Genomic DNA, 13883 nt, shown 5'->3' on the forward strand with positions numbered 1-13883 from the left:
TGCCTTCGGCTAAGGTCATGATCCCAGAGTCCTGGGATCAAGTCCCACATCGGGCTCCCTGCTCAGTGGGGAGTCTGCTTCTCCTTCTGACCCTCTCTCCTCTCATGCTCTCTCTCTCACTCTCTCACTCTCTCTCTCTCTCTCAAATAAATAAATAAAAATCTTTAAAAAAAAAACAGCTTTTCTCCACTGGATTCTCAAATTATGAATGATAGTTTTAGGGCTTCTGCTCAATAATATAGCCCAGGGGGGATGAAGGTTCTATTGTTTCTTCTTTGTTTGGTGGAGGTCTCAGGATGGGCTTACACGGTTTTCCTCCCGATGCTGATTTGTCTGGGCTTGTCTGAGGGTAGGTACTAAGAATCAAGTAGGAATGAGTTTGTAAATTTGAAAAGCCTGAGGGTGAGGTGAGGGGATTACACAGTTATTGAAAAAGGAGGTCAGTAAAAGAGGGTATTTCTTCCAGGTCTAAGGGAAGGGGCCATTTCTAATACAGAGGAGAGTCTGTTACTCAGTTTCAGCAACACTGTGTCAGTTCAAGTCTTCTGAGAAGCAGACCCCAAGATGGGATCAGAGGATCAGACTTGTTATTAAAAAAAAAAAAAAAATTCCTGGAGAAAGTGCCTGTGAAAGATAAACGGGGAGGGAGCAGAAATTGGTAGAGGGAACCTCAGTCTGAGATTCAAGTCTGATATCTGTGAGCAAAGAGAGGAGAGGAAAACTTTGATAGGAAGAACACCAGACCACCAGGAAGTTCTGAGAATAGGCGTTATCTGATGGGATGTCTCCAACCAGAATTGCCCGTGGGGGAAGTCCTGCACCAGGGGGAATGGGCCAGCATGAACACCCCAGTGGGCTTCATCCATTAGCTAGAAGCAGCCCCAGGAAAGTGCAGCCGTGGCTCAGGGGCTAGCAGGTGGAAGCTTCCAGTAACTGTGTTCTAGGCATTAAGTTCTCCTGAAGTGAGACCTAAGTGGGACACTTCCTTGTCTACCACAACCCTCCCTTCAATTCATCTGTATTCACTTCTCCATGCTCATTTTGGGAGCAGCCTTAAAATGATAATAATTTTGACTTTCTTCTCTTCTAACAATCCTTCATCACTAGGGTCATATAGGCAAAGCCACCACAATATCTATATGACAATATCATGATAGTACAATATTTAAATCTTAACAGTATTAATTTGGGATTAGAAAAAATACTACAAGTGGAGCCTTATCACATTTCAGTCTAAATTACATATGTAATATTTGTTCCAAAGTGTTGCGTGTACTTATTGATAAGGCATTCTCCTTGCTATATAGTATTTCTTACATGAATTTATTCGATTTTAGGTTTTCTGACTCTGAATCTGAGTTCTTTCCACCAGCCATTCTCATTTTAGTATAAACTGGTTTAATAAGGTTGACTTCTTGTTCTTAACACCAGCGGAGTTAAGAACTCAATATGTTGGGGAGCAGTGGAAGTTTTACACTCACTGGACAAAAGAGACATTTTTAAATAAAAAATGAAAGGGAGAGGGGCAATCATATTAACTTCATGGATAGAACACTTTGAAAAGCAGAATGAGATGGCTTTGCCCTCTTTAAAGCAAGGTGAGGTTACGGGGGTTAGGGGATGTTGGTGTGGGACTGGATGCTTAGTGCAGCAGAAGAGCCTAAGGAGCTAAGGCTTCCACAGCTGTCAATTTCAACAATTGCAGAACTCAGCTTCCCTGACCAGCATTCTTTAACTCTGTGGTTTATTTAGTTCTATTATAAGAGAAAAGCACCATCGAGGTAGGCATGAGGCCAACTGTGGAGTGGACGTTTGAGACACGTTTTTTTTTTTCATACAGTCCAACAAACAACTTTAGATTTCACAACCTATCAGATGACTGATTGAAATGTCATGAAACAGTCTACTGATAGGATAAAATGATGTGGAGAGCAGTTCAAGGTTAAAAGTCCTTGTCTCTAAACGTGCACACGGTTTGCCATTGAATTGCTAACCTTTGGAATCATCAAACATTCCCATTTGCATTGAAGGCAGAAGGGAGTCAGTCCTGTCTCCTTGCCAACAGGTACTTACTGTGTTCTCTCCCCTGCTTGCTTTTCACGTGCTCCTCACTTCATCTGGAGTGCTTTTATTATCCCTGCCTCTCAGAATGTTCTTCTGTCCTTTAAGACCCATTCTTTAGTCATGAGACAATGTCACCTCTCCTTCCTCTAAAATCCAGAGTAACTCTCACCCAGCCCTTTCACATTGTCTCAGTGTTCTTTGTGTACTGACTTACCGTCCCCCTTTACCAAAAGCAAAGACCCTTCATCCCTGGAATTATGCCTTCAATATATTCTGAATTTATTACTCACTGAATTTATTTTCATTACATACATTTTCTGAAAATTCTTTTGAAAAAGCATTACAGTAATGAACCAATATAGTAAGGCTGATGAAATTGTAAAAGACAATAGGGCCGGGCGCCTGGGTGGCTCAGTTGGTTGAGCGACTGCCTTCGGCTCAGGTCATGATCCTGGAGTCCCTGGATCGAGTCCCTGGATCGAGTCCCGCATCGGGCTCCCTGCTCGGCAGGGAGCCTGCTTCTGCCTCTGACTCTCCCCCCTCTCATGTGCTCTCTCTCTCTCATTCTCTCTGTCTCAAATAAATAAATAAAATCTTAAAAAAAAAAATTGTTCCTTTAAAAAAAAAAAAAAAAAAAAGACAATAGGGCCATGGAAAGAAGGAATCAAATGAGCCAACCATGGTAACTGTGCTTAAATAACAACTTGCCTCTGAAAAATGTGGACATCTAGAACAATGCAGCATCGTATTATTTACCCTCATTACCACAGAGTAGAAGAAAATTAGTTCCTTTGGAGAAAGTTGGTTTACCTTCACCCTGAAAGTCAAGAAAACTCACATTGGACTTTACATAGGAGATGGTAGCATAACTGTATCCTTAATTAACTCAATAAATGTTTATTGAGGACTATTAAGTGTCTTTGGATATTTCATTTTGCTAATTGGTGGGGGAGGGCAGTCAGGATAAAAGTTGACATCAGTGTTTACCAAGTGGTGGGAGGAGAGATAAGTAAACAGACCATTACATACAAGCAGTAAGTGCTTTAACTGATGTGAGCTTCGAGTTGCTCTAGATAGAGCAACTAGATAGGAGAATCTACCCTGAGGACAAGGATGAAGGAAGACTTCTCTGAGGAGGCAGTTCCTTAAATTTGGAACCACGCTTTGAAAACCATCTGGAAGTTATTGTGGCAAAATGGGGTTTAGTGTTGAAAGGGAGGAGGAAGGCAGAAGAGTGGACAGAGAAGAAGGACACTGCAGGCTTCTAGAGCAGCAGGTGCAAAGACACCCAGGTGCTAAGGCTTTAAGCAGGGCCTTAACCCTGCAGAGTCTCCTATTCAGGTTAAGAAATTTTGCATTATTCCCAAGAGTACCAAGGAATTGCAGAAAACTGTCATATCAGAAACTGACATGATGAGATTGGTAAATTTGAAAGATCACAGAATGTGTGGTGTGGAGATACAAACTAAAAGGGAGAAAGACTGAAGCCAGAGAGACTTGTCAGGAGGTGTCTGGAGTAGTGATAATGATGATGGTAATAACTATTGCTCGCACAAGAATGCTAATCAGCAGTGTCCTCCACCATTATGCAGACTGACCGCAGAATCAGTTCACAGAACTCTTTCTCTTCATGACCTGCAATAAAAGCACTGAGCAGTACTTTGTGGTAAAGGCGGTTTTGTGTATTTTTTAGTATAATATGGAAAACTTTCCTTAACGATGGAATTTCTTTTCCCCCCAAATTTTATTAGAACTGTCATATGCTTGGATCTTCAATGAATATCCATCATTTGTTGAAGAAGACAGTCGGAGATTTGTCTCTCAAGAGACAGGCCACCTCTATATAGCCAAGGTCGAGCCGTCCGATGTGGGTAATTACACATGTGTGGTGACCAGTACGGTGACGAACGCTAGGGTGCTGGGCTCCCCAACTCCTCTGGTGCTACGTTCTGATGGTAGGAAATCTTTCAAGGTGCAACTCTAAATGTAAATGTTGTGAATACTAGCAAAAACAAATGGGAAAAGTGAAAAGTATATCACGAAGAATTATTTCATTTTTGGGGGGAACAAAAATATTTATGAGTACAGTGATGAAGATTAATTCATTAACCATAGGTCCTTGTACCTAATCCTTCCCAGGACCAGCTTTATAGTTTTCAAGACGAGTGCAAAATAGAAATGGCAGATCCATTTTTCAGAAATTATTAAGAATTTCAAGATGTTGGGTGCCTGGGTGGCTCAGTCGTTAAGCGTCTGCCTTCGGCTCAGGTCATGGTCCCAGGGTCCTGGGATCGAGTCCCACATCGGGCTCCCTGCTCGGCGGGAAGCCTGCTTCTCCCTCTCCCACTCCCCCTGCTTGTGTTCCTGCTCTCGCTAACTCTCTCTCTCTCTGTCAAATAAATAAATAAAATCTTAAAAAAAAAAAAAAAATAAAATTTAAAAAAAAAAAAGAATTTCAAGATGTTGATAGGAGACCATTGAACCAAGCATGAGGTTCTTCTGAGCCTGTGGCTCAGGTTGCATTGTCATGAAGTCACCTTTCCTGATTTCAGCCACCTTGAGGTTCTTAAAGCTGTGGTCATCTTGTTGTACGATATAAAGCATCTCTTAAAATTTTTTTTAAATGTGCACTAGAGGGAGGGAGGTGGGGGGGGATGGGGTAACTGGGTGATAGACGTTAAGGAGGCCACGTGATGTAACGAGCACTGGGTATTATGTAAGACTGATGATTCACTGACCTCTACCTCAGAAGCCAATAATACATTATATATTAATTAATTGAATTTAAATTTTTTAAAATGGGGGGGGGAAATAAATAAATAAATAAATGTACACTAGATTCCCAAAGCCTACTCGTTTTATAACTGGAAGTTTGTACTCTTTGACCAACCACTCCCCATTTCCCCCATCCCCAACAGCATAGTGATTATAATTAATAATACTGTATTGATACTTGAGATTTGCTAAGAGAATAGACCTGACGTGTTCTTACCAGAGAATATTTAGAAATTAAAATGGTATCTATGTGAGGTGCTAGATGTGTTAACTTGATTGACATAATCATTTAACAATGTATACATATATTAAATCATCACATTGTACACAGTAAAAAAGAAAAAACAGGTTGTACAGTCTAAATATATGTAATCTTTATTTGCTAATCATACCTCAGTAAAGCTAAAAAGAAAAAAGAATGTTTCCTCAACCCCTTCATTGCTATTTCAATGCAATGCGCATGAGCTTCAGAAGAAGCAGATTTGTAAGCCTGCATAACTGCCCCCCCTTACACAAAACCATATCTGATACAGCACAATGCCATGACCACATATTATCTAAGCATTTCTTTCCAGTCAGTTATAACTGAATTTGACCTTTCTCATTTATTAAGTTACTGTTTCTTGTCTCCAGCATGCCATTTAATAAGTTTAAGATTGGTTTCTCTGCTACCAGGGTACCATTAAGTAAATTCCCTCCCATAATTTTTGCTCTTTAGAATATTTCAGGAAGTCATAATACATTGTATATTTCAGTTTGACTAGAAATGTCCAGATTAAATGCAGAATGAAAAGGCCTCCCATTTTACGCAATGTAAAGGGCATAATGGTTTTCTTGGAACTGCTCTGTAAGCGGTAATTTATGAATCATGGAATCCAAGGTCCCTGATGTTTAGTAATGTTGCATGTTTGGCCCAGTTATCTCTGCTTTGAAAAGTACCTAACGGATGGCTAGTGAGTAATTTAAATCATTAGAGCAACTAGTTCAAAATGGAGCAAAAGAAAGTTTTAATGTAAGAAAAATGGGACAATTCCAAAGGAAACGTTGAAACTATTAACCTTGTATTGTGGATTTACAGGTGTGATGGGTGAATATGAACCAAAAATAGAAGTGCAGTTTCCAGAAACTCTTCCAGCAGCTAAAGGTGCAACTGTGAAATTGGAATGTTTTGCTCTTGGAAAGTAAGTTTTATAACATTTACTCCAATGTGCTGAAATAGTTTGCTGTAAAAGATCAAGATAGTTTTTGACAGACTCTTCTTTTCCTTCTTTTCTAAGATTTTCTTTCATTTAGAAGCAAAGGAAAAATAAAATATAAGCAAAATACACATATATAATTTGGGTTGAAACTTTAAAGGCAGTTTGCAGAAAATGACTGTATCTGCCTAATTTTATGAACTAGACTGGTGTTATTTTTCTTTTGCTTGTTCGTTTGTTGTATTATGTGTTCAACTTTTTTTTTCTAAATCATGAATTAACTCAAAATGCACAACTTATTTTATTAAAATATCAAGTTAGGTAAATCCTTGTATCAGTTTTATGTAATTCACAACTGGAAATGTTCTGCATTTGATGACTTTTTGCTCTATCCTAACAAAAGGTCTATTTTGTCAAGCCTAAAATGCATCCAGGCATCTGTTTAAAATAGGAATAACTTGACAATTTTCTTCTTAGCCCTGTACCTCAGATTAATTGGAGGAGAAGTGATGGACTGCCCTTTTCCAGTAAAATTAAACTGAGGAAGTTCAATGGTGTGCTTGAAATCCCCAACTTCCAACAGGAAGATACGGGTTCCTATGAATGCATTGCTGAGAATTCCCGAGGAAGCAATGTAGCCAGAGGGCGTCTCACTTACTATGGTGAGCATCTACTTTGGGCAAATTGGATTTTTAGCTTTTGCTCTCTCAATAAAATGTTGTTGGGCGGTGGGAAATGACGGCAGAATGCCAATGTGCAACTTGTTCTGTTCTGCGTTTTGTTAAATGAGGATGAATATTTAGGAGGAATTAAAAAGCAGTAACATTTTGCAGTGGAGTTGGAGACATGACATATTCTATTTGCATTTTAAAATGATTCATATAAAAATGAATATTCCACTTTTTTTCTACAAGTAATGTTCTATCCACTTGATCATATCAAGGAGCGATCTCCTTTGTGTCTGTCCTCTCCCCTAGGAAATGTGACTTCGTATCTTTTCTTTATGATCTTTACTAAGCAGAAAGAAACTGTTGAGGGAGAGAACTTGTAATTACTGCATCAGACAAACCACATCAACTGAGGCTCTTGAGTTCTTCTGTGTTAATTCTCTCCCTTCCAGTAATATAACTCTGCTGTGTTTGCTTCCTTTAATTTGTAATCACATTTATTTGATGTACTGTTCAGTTTAGGTAAGGAAAGGATAATAATGCTACCTTTAGAGTCTATTGGCATAGAAAAATTAAATTATCTTTTTTTTTTCAAAATTTGTTTTCAAATCACCTTTATTAAAAAAACGAGGTTTTTTTGAAGAAAGCATGATTTAGAAAGTATAAATACATGATTTTACAAAATGTACTGTAATATATTTAAAGATATATGCTCAGTTAAACTTGTAGTTTAATTGTTAGAAACACTGTAAAACTAGTGGGAATTGACCACTTTTGTGAAAGGCAAATTGCATTGCATTCTATTTATTTTAGAAAGTGGAAATGGAAACAGTTTGCATACATAAATGTTTTAGGGAGGAAAACATTTGCAAAGACAAATATTAAAATTATAGGGCTTTTTATGACCTGCCTCAAAAAATTTGTATTAGTTACGATTAGATTGATACCTGTTCAGCTATTGTAAGATTTTAGGATCTGTCAGGAACAAAATGGAGGTTGGGTTTAATATCATGAGTCACTCTGGGTTTTTTAACTCTCTCGTTACATGATTGCATGAATACATAGCACCAAGGTGAGGTTCTCCAGGTGTCAAGGTCTACATGCTGGTGGAATAATAAAGACTGTCTGAATGTTTCAGCAGGAATGTTTTAGCTCTGTGGAACAGCATCCCTGCCTAAATAATAAACAACTGTATGCCTCATAGGACAAGAAATTCAAAGCTAAGTTGGTGTTCAAGGACCTTGTAATCAGGCCCCTGCTCAGTTTCTCTGTGATTTTGGTTCTGCCCTTATCTGTCTTTTCCCTTTCTCTGCATGATAGTCTCTGGTAGAGTCACAGAATGGCTGCCCACAGTGACAAGAACATCAGTCCTTGTTCATTCTTCCTGTCTCCAAAACATCTTGCAATTCCCTTCTCAAATCTCATTGCCCACAAGTTTATTCCTAAACCAATCACTAGCAAGGAGAATTGGCTTAAACAACTTAAGAGCCTCTGTTTGGAACAGGGAATATCGTCAGGTTTCCCTAAATTTTATGGATAATGTGAGGTGATGGAAGAAAGGATAGTTCAAAGAGAAATGGGGGTTATTTTACAAATAAAGAAAGGAGGAAATGGATGCACAACAGACAACCAACATCATCCACTGTACTGACTAAAGAAGGTAGACTATTGCTTTATTCCATTAGGTAGGTAATATGATACATACCCAAGAAATAAGTCAGAAATTAATGAGATAGGGTGTTTCATGAAAGTTACTCTACATTTCTGGCTTAAGACTAGTATATTCCAGGGGCGCCTGGGTGGCTCAGTCAGTTAAGCGGCTGCCTTCGGCTCAGATCATGATCCCAGGGTCCTGGGATCGAGCCCCGCATCAGGCTCCCTGCTCAGTGGAGAGTCTGCTTCTCCCTCTCTCTCTGCCTACTTGTGCTCTCTCTCTATCTCTCTGTCAAATAAATAAATAAAAAAATCTTTAAAAAAAAAAAAAGACTAGTATATTCCATCAGTGCCATGCAGTTCTCTGGTTATCCGTTCTAATGCTTCATGTAAGAAATAGTCTGATAAAATATTTGGATCTCATGTGATAGAATAAGGGGGAAATCACAATTAACATGGCAGTTGTAATCTCAGGATTGGCTTCAGTCCAACAAATTTTCCTCCCATTTGGAGAAGAAGAACAGTAGTATTAAGAAGCCAGTGGAATTTTTTGCTAGAAACTTGAGTCTTAGTCAAGAACTCATGTGTGAGTCTCTTTGCAGTCTTTTTTTTTTTTTTAAAGATTTTATTTATTTATTTGAGAGAGAGAGAGCACATGAGAGGGGGGAGGGTCAGAGGGAGAAGCAGACTCCCTGCACAGCAGGGAGCCCGATGCGGGACTCGATCCCGGGTCTCCAGGATCATGACCTGAGCTGAAGGCAGTCGCTTAACCAACTGAGCCACCCAGGCGCCCTCTCTTTGCAGTCTTATTCCATGAAGGCTGATATTTCATGAAAGAAGAAAATGTGCTTTAATATAAGTAGAGTGAAGTGATTTTTGGACTGAACTACACTTCAGACTGGGCACATCATTTATATAAAAAATAATAATAATTATACTAAGGTAAAATTTAGACCAGTACATTTTCTCTAAAAGCTAAACAGCTATATTTTCATTTCAATTTCCTTTATTAAAAAAAAGCAATTTTATGAGATAGGAATGGAAAGACGAATCTTCCCATGGTTGCAATTAAATAGAAATAGATAAACTGTTTCTCCATATGGAGGATGCAAATGTAAATCCCACAGTAGACATCACATGCATAATGCAATGTGAAACCAGTAAGACATCTCACCTCCCAGTTTTGGATCTAAAATGCAAGCTGAGACTTGGCTGAATATACTGTGTATATAGAGTGGCGTTAGTTTTAAGTGGTATGTTGCTTTCATGTGTAAGAAGAATTTTCCAAATATCTTCTAAAATGTAAGAGAAAATGATAAATCCACTTGATGCCACTGATTTGCATACATAATTTAAGGGTGCATGAGCTACTTCTTTTTCATAAAAAATCATATGATTCAAATTGAACCAATTTATCCATCTTTCTCTGCCTTCATTTTAATTCACACAGAGGTTCATAAGATGCTCATTGGTTTGTATTTAATTAAAAGTTATTTCTAACTTGAGGGAAATGTTTTTTTCCTCAGCTATGGAAGTTTCCCTTCTACGGATGTTAATTCTTAGTGCATAATTAAGACTAGTATCTGCTGTCATTCATGTAGTAAGTTGTCATCAGTTGTGACCTTCTGATTCACAAATGCACTTGGAAAGGAGTCTATTTTGTGTACCTGCATTACCAGCTACTAATACACATCTGAATTATATAATACACTGCTGGGGCGCCTGGGCGGCTCGGTCAGTTAAGCCTCTGACTCTTGATTTCGGCTCAGGTCATGATCTCAGAGTCATGAGATCAAGTCCAGCATCAGGCTCTGTGCTGGGTATGGAGCCTGCTTAAGATTCTCAGATTCTCTCTCTTTCTCCCTTTCCCTCTGTTCCACACATCCCCGCTCTCTCCTTCTTTAAAAAAAAAAAAATACATAATACAGTGCCCAGAATTTTGAAAACAGAGAAGGCATAATGAATTTGGCTTAGGAAGTGACAGATTGCAACATCCATCCTCAAATCTAGAAATGTTTCCCATATCCACTTAGTAAATAGGGTATTAAATATAATTTTAGCCACTATGCTCATATTAATCCATTGCTCACAGGGTTTATATCCATATGTAGAAAGTATTTATTTTTTATTTGCTGGGTGGTTTGACTTTTTTTTTCCTTGCAGCAAAGCCTCACTGGGTTCAGCTCATAAAAGATGTAGAAATAGCAGTGGAGGACAGTCTTTTTTGGGAATGCCGGGCAAGTGGTAAGCCCAAACCCTCCTACCGATGGTTGAAAAACGGAGAAGCCCTTGTGCTTGAGGTAAGGTAATGAGCCTGGTTAATCCTTCCTCCCTTCATTTTGTGTTGAATAAATGCCCTCCTCGTACCTAGTGCCAAAGTCAACTATTGAGTTTGCACACATTCATTTGCACCTAAAAAGTGGTAAAAGGAGGAAAAAAACTCAAGTACCCAGTCTGCCAAAAAGGAAATATTTTCAACAAATGAATTTCATGAGATGATTTTGTGAATTTAGGCTAAAACTGATATATATATATATATATTTTTTGCTTTTGAAATTAGAGAAGACCTGACTTTAATCAAATGTGGAATATAATTTCTTTTTCCCTGTTTGACAACTTAGTATGGCCTCTGGAGACTAAATGCATTGTTGCATGGTTACCTTCTTCCATGAGTACTTATTTTCTCAATCACTTTCTTTCTTAAGCCATGTAATTTTTGCTCTTTTAAAAAATTATGTACTAAGTCAATTAGGTTCCTTCAAATTTCTGTATATAACCTGTCATACTACCTAAAAACCCTTAATAAATGTATTTTCCAGAACCTTTTCTAATGCACAGGATTTATAATGTCTTTAATTTGCATGATTATAAAAATGGTGAGAACCTTTCCAGTTGATGGGATGGAAACATGATACGTTTTTTAAAGTCTGCAAGTTTAACCATAAGGAAAAATGAAATGCCTACAGTATTTTACCTCTTGCTTTGTTATTTATTTTACTGTTAGACATTTGGACTGAAGGGTGTTTATTAGTATTTCTAATGTGTGGCTGTTATGTTAAATCGTCTCAGATTTTCAAATAAGGAAATGTTACCATTTCAGGTCAGATTGCCTAATACTCTGAAGAAAATGAAGGAGGTTTGTGTATGATTGAAATAATAGTGGTTTTCATTTTTCTTTTAAAATGATATATACATTTATATGCAAGAGATTTTTGTTATCACCTAGGAGAGAATACAAATAGAAAATGGTGCCCTTACAATATCGAACCTAAATGTGACTGATTCTGGCATGTTCCAGTGCATCGCAGAAAACAAACATGGTCTCGTCTATTCCAGTGCCGAACTTAAGGTTGTAGGTAAGACTAAGCTTCTCTTGTCATATTTTTTTTTCTTAAATCCTCCAAAATTTTTGCTAGAACCAGAAATATGTACTTCCCCTATTATATTCCTATATTATCTACAGTATTGTAATAATATCATTCAGGTTTTTTAATCAGGGAATGTTTCTTAATGATTTTTAAGGAAAAGCAGCAATTGTGGCCAGAATAAACCTCAGAGGTTGAAGTAGAGCACAACAGTAATGAAACGGTGTTGACTTAAAACATCCTTATCCAACTCTGATACTACAAACTAAGCAATGCCTTTTAAGAGACTAAGTGAATTTGGTGTTCTCTGTTGCTGGGCCAGAAAAGTAAACAGAATTCAAAACAATACTTTATAGATCTGCAAGGAGTTGCTTTTGTTTTTAGTGACCCTGCTCGAAGCATCCGACATTGGGCATACTGAAGTTGTAATGAACAAGGCTCAACAATTTGAAGTTATGAATTGTTTTCTTCTTCTTTCACTTTAAGTATATGAAAAGATAGAAAATGTTCTACCGTGTTTAGAGCAATTATCCAGAAAAACACTTTGTAAGTGGCAAATGCCTGAAAATAAACCAAAATTGTCAGAGCATAGCATAGTATGACATACATAAGAGAGAAAGAAGAAATGAAATTTATTGGTCCATGTAATTAAAGTACAGATTTAGATCTGAGCAGAACATGATCCAGGGCTCAAGCATCATCACCATCATCAGGACCTACATGGTGTTCCCCAGCACATTCGGTTTCTATGATCATAGTCAATCTAATGGAAAAAGCACAGCTTTCTGAATTGCTCTAATAGAAATCACAGTCTTGCATGTCATTGGCCCTGTGTAGCTGATTTGGGTCACCTACCCATGACTGGTCCAATCCATATGACCCAAAGGTTGGAAGGCCCTGATGGATTTAACTCAGCGGTCCTCAGTCAGGGATGATTTTGCCCCCAAGAAATATTTGGAAATGTTGGGAGACATGTTTGGTTGTCACAATATTGGGGACAGATAGGAGAAGAAAGGAGCCAGTGTGTGTTACTGGCATCATGTGGGTAGAGGCCAGAAAGGCTACCCACAAATAATCCTACAATGTAAATATCCTAGTGCACAAGACAGCCTCTCACAACAAAATAATTATGCAGCCCCAAATGTCAGGTGCCACACTGAGAAACCCTGGTTTAATGGGAGGTCTCTCATCCCTGATGCCTGGAGGTTAGAAAAATATCATCTGCACTAGGAGGCCTAAAGTCTGGGAAGGGCGGGTCATCAACTGAACTGGCTACTCTTATCCATGATAGAGAAGTGGGGTATTATAACAAAAAGAGAGTGGAATTTGTACGTAGTCTTAAGTTGAAGCATTGCTGTATTCTTGTATTAAATTAGCCTTATGAGCGATAGTTCATTCATGGTAAAGTGGGTGATTTCCTACCCAACATGTTGTATGAGGCTTTCGTATGGGAAAAATATATGTTAAAAATCTATATAATTCAGGGGTGCCTGGGTGGCTCAGTCAGTTAAGCATCTATCTTCAGCTCAGGTCATGATCCCAGGGTCCTGGGATGGAGCCCTGCATCGGGCTCCTTGCTCAGTGGGGAGCCTGCTTCTCCCTCTGCCGTTCCCCCTGCTTGTGCTCTCTCTCCCTCTCAAGTAAGTAAATAAAATCATTTTTAAAAAGTTTAAAAAATATATTATGATTCATTCAAATATAATGGGTTTTTTTAGTCAAAGGCACTCTTTTAAGATCTTAAGTTTTAAGGCCAGCAACCTCTGGGTAACATTCTTCTTTATCCACAATCTTATATATAACCACATAATATAATTCTCTATATGATCTCCACTTACCAAAAAAATAAATAAATTGTGTTCACTGGAATTTTCCATAAAACGGAGCATTAGACATTAGGAGAAATGCACTGTTTGGTTAACATTTTCCACATTTGCAATAAAAGGAAGAGTGATTTTCTGATTAAAGTATCTTTTCATTCAAATGATACATTATTATGTATCTTGAATGTTCAGGTGTTTCAGGATCAGCATTGTGTGCATTATTAACAGATAGAAGGTTCTCTACATATTATTGTGTTTAATGTGATAACTGTAACATTAATATAATAATTCATATTATATATTTCTCCAACTAAGAAATTAAATCTAACCATGTGAAAATTT

At 38.0% G+C, this 13883-nt stretch overlaps 1 protein-coding gene across 1 annotated transcript in view; it reads left to right on the forward strand.

Moving 5' to 3' along the window:
- The window catches only part of CNTN3 (contactin 3), a 219767-nt gene that overhangs the window by 119335 nt on the left and 86549 nt on the right, over nt 1–13883 (forward strand). The window contains exons 4-8 of the mRNA XM_021695008.1: nt 3816–4019; nt 5918–6020; nt 6513–6697; nt 10520–10656; nt 11583–11712. Coding sequence (XP_021550683.1) covers nt 3816–4019; nt 5918–6020; nt 6513–6697; nt 10520–10656; nt 11583–11712 — 759 coding nt within the window. The remainder of the gene's footprint in view (nt 1–3815; nt 4020–5917; nt 6021–6512; nt 6698–10519; nt 10657–11582; nt 11713–13883) is intronic.

Source organism: Neomonachus schauinslandi, chromosome 1 (genome assembly GCF_002201575.2).
Source record: "Neomonachus schauinslandi chromosome 1, ASM220157v2, whole genome shotgun sequence".
In the NCBI taxonomy this organism is placed as follows: domain Eukaryota; kingdom Metazoa; phylum Chordata; class Mammalia; order Carnivora; family Phocidae; genus Neomonachus; species Neomonachus schauinslandi.